At 55.2% G+C, this 6,171-nt stretch overlaps 1 protein-coding gene across 2 annotated transcripts; it reads right to left on the reverse strand.

Annotated features, from left to right (window-relative positions):
- Positions 1–2,483: 2,483 nt before the first annotated feature.
- On the reverse strand, positions 2,484–5,366 carry STX10 (syntaxin 10). Of its 2 annotated transcripts, none has more exons than XM_027776766.1 (8): positions 4,970–5,366; positions 4,558–4,727; positions 4,296–4,390; positions 4,145–4,207; positions 3,331–3,438; positions 3,147–3,249; positions 2,955–3,049; positions 2,484–2,866 (listed from the first exon to the last, which is right to left on the reverse strand). In XM_027776766.1, the coding sequence occupies exons 1-7, from the start codon at positions 5,002–5,004 to the stop codon at positions 2,988–2,990; spliced, it is 636 nt and encodes a 211-aa protein (XP_027632567.1). In that variant the 5' UTR covers positions 5,005–5,366; the 3' UTR covers positions 2,484–2,866; positions 2,955–2,987. The 2 variants fall into 2 exon arrangements, with proteins under 2 accessions (XP_027632567.1, XP_006161064.1); XM_006161002.3 differs by having other exon boundaries at positions 3,143–3,249; positions 4,970–5,358.
- Positions 5,367–6,171: the final 805 nt, after the last annotated feature.

The raw sequence follows: 6,171 nt of genomic DNA on the forward strand, positions 1-6,171 counted from the left end.
AAGGAGTCAATCTGAAGACCAGAGAAGCGAGAAGACTGGGGCCCTCCCCGCCCACCCATACTCTCACACGGGACAGGCCGCCCAGCCCACCAGCCCGTGTGAAGTGCCAACGCCCACCCCGGCCAAGCCCCCACCTGTCCCCATCCTTGTCCCGTCCCCGGGCCCGTAAGTGAGATTGCACATTAACTACTGTAAGGAGGGAGTGGCGTTGGCAAATGTGAACCTGAGGATGTCAGATACTGATGAGAATAAAATAAACTAAACGCCTTTGTAACAGCCCTGCGCGTGCTGCTCACTGGGGGGCGCTGCGGCCCTGCTGGTCCTCCCAAGGCCAGCAGGTGGCAAAATGGTGACTTGGCGACCGTGGTTGGAGCCCCAGAACCACCAGCTTCAAAACCCAGAGGGAAGAATGGAGGAGAAGGAATTGCAGCATGGCCGTCCCCCGGGAGGTGATTTCTTGCTTTCTGTCTCTGGTGAGAGCACGCATCCTCTAGCAAAACTTTTTTAATTATTTAATTTTATTCATTCATTTATTTTAATTTGATCAGAGAGAGGGAGGAAAAGTGAGAAAGCAAGGCACCAGGTCCAGGACTCAAACTGTGGTCAGCCATGTGGGAGTCCGGCACCTCAACCACAATGCCACCCACTGGTCCCTAGCAAAACTTTAAAAAAAAAAAAAAAAAAAAAAAGGTCCTGCCTTGTCGCTCCCATTCGCAGCCAATGCTCCCCGTGTTGGGAGGAGGAACACAGAATGACGTGGTTAAGGTATTGACTCCCGCATGGCTGACCGTACCTCGAGCCCCCCAGACATGGTGGCTTGAAAGTACCACCGGGCGACTGAGTGTGTATGTGTGCACGCCCAAAATCCTGAGAGAGCATTAGTGTGGCCATGCCCCCGGGGGTGCTTCCTCATGTTTCCTCTCTCTGGTGAGCACATGCACCCTACAGTAAATATAAAGATGAACCAGGGCCGGCTTGTGACATGGAGTTGCACATGCAGGACCCCACATGGCCGACTTAGCTTGAGCCCTAGATCCAGCAGCTTGAAAAACATACCAAGTACGTGTGTGTGCGCGTGTGTGTCTCTGTCTGTCTGTCCAAAAGGACAGTGGAGAAGACTGCAGCGTGGCCATCCACCCCAGGCAGTGGCTTTCTCTCTGACAAGCACAGAGATGCCCTAGAGGGAAGAAAAACCCGGAATATTTGTGTGTGTGTACACACACACACACACACACACACTCCTGGACCGCAATTGCAAGCAGATGAGGACTTGGAATGAGAATCTCCAAGGCCAGCAAGTGGCGTAGTGGTTAAGGCACTGGACTCCCACATGACCACCTGCAGTTCAAGTCCTAGACCCAGAGGCTTAAAACTCATGCCTGCTGCTTGTATGGGGGTTGGGGGGGTATCCAAAATTTTAACTGCAAAGTGGAAGAGAAGGGATTATAGTGTGACCACCCTGCCTTAGGTGTGATTTCTCACTTTCTCTTTTTTAAATTTATTTATTTATTTATTTTATTTGACCAGAGAGAGAGAGAAGGAAAGTAAGATAGCAAGCCTCCAAGTCCAGGACTTGAACCATGGTTGACCGTGTGGAAGTCCAGCACCTTAACTACCACGCCGTCTGCCAGCCCCCCTTTCTTCTGAACGCACATACCCTATACCAAAAACCTCTTTAGGGCCAGTAGATGGCGTGGTGGTTAAGGTGCCACACTCCCACATGACTGCCTACAATTCCAGTCCATCCCAGACCTGGTTTTTTTTTTTTTTTTTCCCTTTCCATCTCCCTCTAGTCAAATTTTTAAAATAATAACAAAATAAAATAAATAGATCATTGTTCTTTTTTTAAAAAAAAAAGTCTTGAGGCCAGCAGGTGGCATGGTGGTTAAGGGCACTGGACTCCCACATGGCCAACCATGGTTCAAGTCCTGGACTTGGTGGCTTGCCTTCTTTTTTTTTTTTTTTTTTTTTTTTGTGAAGAGGTTTTTGCTATAGCACGCGTGCACTCACCAGACAGACAGAAAGAGACAGAGAGACAGAAAGCGAGAAATCACCCCCCAGGGAGGATGGTCACGCCGCAATCCCTTCTCCATTCTCCTCTGGGGATCTTGGGCACACACGCGCCCAGCGTGAGTTTAAGGCACTGGGTCCAACGATAGCCATTACACTAACTGCTGGTCCCATGTTGGCTTGCTTTCTCACTTTCTCTCTGTCCTTCTCTGGTCACATTGAAATAAATAAATAAGTGGGTTTTTTTTTTTTTTAATGTCTCTTGGGGCCAGCAAGTGGCAAGGTGGTTAAAGTGCTGGACTCCCACATGGCCCAACCACGGTACAAGTCTCAGACCTGGTGGCTTACTTTCTCAATTTCTCTGGTCAAATGAAAAAAGAAAGAATAATACATAAAATGCAATAAGTTTTTAAAAAATTAAAAGTCTCTAAAGAAAGACAAAAAGATCCGATACAAGTGAGCAATCCACATACCACAGGGGACAAATGTGTACAAAAAAGGCTGAGATTTTATTGCCAAGTTGGCACATGCGGAAGGCACAGGGCATTCGGCTTTGGGACAGGGGCAGTAAAAATGGGGAGAGGTGTGTGTCCAAGGTCACCCTACCTCCACCACCCCCTAAGCGCACTTGAGACAGGACCAGCAGCAGGGGCTCCAGCCCAGGACCCTGAGGGCCCCTCTGGCTCTGGATGTGAGCCTTGGGGACAGCTCCCCAGGGGGCCTTCTCCTCCCAGGGTACTTAGCATGGCGGTTCCCTGGCCCCCCAGGGTGGGCTGGGGTCAGAGGGCGAACAGGAGGATGAGGACCAGAAGGAGCACTCCCAGCAAGACCAGGATAGCACACCACTGTCGACGGTCTGGGGACAAGAGGGTCAGAGGTCACGGGAAGAAAGGGGACCACTCAGAAGCCGCCCCTGCACCAGGACCTCCTGCCAGAGGCCTCACCACTTGTCATGTGCGACACTTTGGCCATCTTCCTCAGGACGCCATCCATCCGGGACTGCGTGTGATCCATCTCATGAGCGAAGGCATCCAGCATGCTGCCAACACCGGGACTGCATCAGGCCCTGCAGGGCCCCCAAAGGCCAGTGTGGCCGAGGACCCCCGGCCCACCCCCAAGGTCCCGGCCTCACATGCCCTGCTCATCCAGCTCCTCCCCGACGCGGCCAGACATGTGTTTCAGCACCCGGATGCTCCCAGACACCATCTCCAGCTGTTGGTCCTGTTCCTCTAGGATCAGCTGCAGGGAGGGGGGAGCACCGTCAGCAAGAGCCTCTGAGCCACCCGTGGACTCTTCCACCCCAGGGCCACCCACACCAACCTGCTGCGTGGCCTGCTGTTCCTCGATGTACCGAGAGGCGGCCGAGATGGCGCTGGCATCCAGCAGGTCGCTGGGTGGCTTCTGGGCAGCCGGCTTGCTCACCAGCATCTGTGGGGACACGGACCATGGGCTTCGGGGAGGACACTCACTCGCAGCAGGGCAGTCACATGTTTGTGGGACAAAGTGGCGGTCTCTAGGGTGTAACGACCTGGGGTCCCCAGACCTGTCACTTAAAAGGGGTCTTGAGGGGGAACTAGCAGGTTGTGGGGTGGTTAAGGGGTTGGACACTCCCACATGGCCAACCACAATTCAAATCCTGGACCTGGTGGCTTGCTTTCTCACTCTCCTCCCCTCTTCGCTCTTGGTGTGTCTCTTTCTGGTCAAATTTAAATAAAGGAATGAGGGACCAGCAATTGGGGAAACGGCTATGGTGCTGGATGCTTTCTGTCTTTCTGGCGAGCGCACGCACCCTATAGCAAAAACCTCTCCAAAAATTAAAAAGTAAAAGAATATAGGTATAGAGACTCTCACCTCCCATGTACACACAAGAAATCAGTGTAGATCCAGAGGGGAAGTAGTTACACACGGAAATTCACACAGGGAGGGCTCAGTTGCACACACTCAGAAAAGACAGGCAGGTAGACAGATCCACACACGCAGAGGGTGGGCGCTGATGCAGAAGGCACAGGCATGCATACGCGTGCGTGCACACCCAGAAATCCGGGGAATACACGTGGAGGGGTTAGACTTGCACTCAAAGAGGAGCCCCAAACCCCAGAATCTTAGCTGTGCATGTTGACTTGGGACACCTTACCTCTCTATTATTCCTCTCCATGAAGGCGACAGCCGCTGGGCTGACCATATGGTCCCTCATTTCCTGGGGGTGGGGTGGGGTGCAAGGACACCATTACAGAGGAAAGACACCCCAACCTTCCCTCACTGGCTTCAACAAGACTGGCCCTCACTTGGACGGCCTCCCGCATCCGTTCCACGAACATTTTTCTCTCCTGGAGGTCCCCGGCTGGGAGCTTGAACTTGCTGGGGTTGGCTTCCACAATGCGTGGGCTAAGAGTCAAGGGTCAAGGCCAAAGCAGATGCCACCCCCTCGCCCCTCTCCTCCACCTCTCAACTCCTCCAAGTGTCCAGCCTCTCTCCAAGGGCTAGCTCCTAGAGGCCCCTGCCACCGTGGTGGGCTCTCCCGCGCCACCCCCCAAAGCCCCAGGATATCGATGGTCTCTTCCAAGTCCTCGAGGTCCCACTCAATGCTTCGCAGGCCATTCCGCAGCTCGTTGGTCGTCCAGTCCAGCTCCTCGCGGCCGACCCCCGCGCCCTCCTGCAGGAACTCGCACCAGCGCTGGTACAGCCCACGGGCATTGTTCACCGCCTTCTGCACCTCGCTGTGGGCAGGGGCGCAGCTGGGGGACCCGGCATGTCCCCCAGCTGCGCCCCTGCCCCCTGTTGCGCCCTCAATCCAGTGGGGAGCTCAGGAGACCCTCCCCAGTATCTCCTTCCGTATCCCTCCCACTCGCCCACGGGGAGATCCTTTGCACCCCGACGGGCATGCCCAGATCCGCTTGGCTTGTGCTGGCCGGCACCCAGGCAGTGGCACCCTCCGCCCCCTCTCGTCGTTGTCACTCACCCTCGAACTACAAAAAAAGGGTCTTCGAGAGACATGTCAAACCCCCCTCCCCCCAGCTGAGCCCGCTGCGGGCTCGGACCTAGTTAGCACCTCACTCCTTGCCCAGTTAGGAGCGTGCCACCTCCCCCGCCCCCGTCACGCCACCATAGAGCGCGAGGCCTCCGGGAGAGAAAGAGAGACCCTAGAGGCCCGAAGTGCGGAACTTCCGCTCTCTTCGCAGCCATCTTTGTTGTGGGCAGAGGCAGCTTCCTGTCTGCTTGCCCGGCCCTTTCGCCTTCGCGCAGTCTCCACAATTCGAGGCAGTGTCGTAGCGCTCCCTAGCTCAGTTTGAGTCCGAGCTTGGAAGCTGGGTTCGAGACCCAGCCCCTCTGGTTGTTGCTAAGCAACCTCAGTTTCCTTTGGCGAATAAATAATAGCTTCCTTTATCTCAGACGCGATGATGGCTGGGGAAGGGGGGCTCATGCGATTCGTTGAACCTTTCAACGGACTCTCTGAGCTGGTTCCCGGCTCCCGTCCTGGGAGATTGTCCCAGCCCAGGGTCCTGAATGGCAGGTTTGGGCAGAGTTGGGAATATTCCTCCTCTTCTCCCTGCGGCGGTGGGCAGTCTGCGGGGACTTCTGCTGGACTTTTCCCTCCTCCTCTTTTTTCCTACAAGGACGTAGGAAGGGGTAGGAGGGCGCCTTGAGATCGTCCCGGGGCGGAGTAGGCGTGAGTCGGGGCGTTGGAGCCGGCAGGGGAGGACGGGATCCCGTTTAGAGCGCGCATGGAGGTCGGTTTCGTAGCCGTTTCTGCCTAAGGGCGGGTGTCTTTCTGAGTGCAAGGCTAGGGGTCGCGAGACGGGGTGTGCAGCTGGCTCCGAGGATGGCCTCCGTGGCAGTCGTCGACGTGTGGGATCATTGCCAGGGGAGGGGCTCCTAGGGTCACCCCTGTGTGACAGAGGCTCGCAGTATGAGGTTTCCCGGAACGCTTTTATTTTTATTATTTTTATTTTTGGAGTGGGAAGCCAGACCTCCCCTTGGAGGGTGGGAGAGATGTCGGAGGCACTCCGTTCTTGGAAGCCGACATTGTGTCACTGTCGCTGTGTCCCCGAGCGTCCCAAGCATGCATGAGATTACCTGGGAGGGACGGGGTGCCAATAACCTGGGAGAAGGAAAAATCGGGGTCTCCTTGTTGGGGAGGTTTGGGACGAGCCAGTCACCTCC

This window comes from Tupaia chinensis, unplaced genomic scaffold (assembly GCF_000334495.1).
Source record: "Tupaia chinensis unplaced genomic scaffold, TupChi_1.0 Scaffold138060_1, whole genome shotgun sequence".
Taxonomy (NCBI): Eukaryota; Metazoa; Chordata; class Mammalia; order Scandentia; family Tupaiidae; genus Tupaia; species Tupaia belangeri.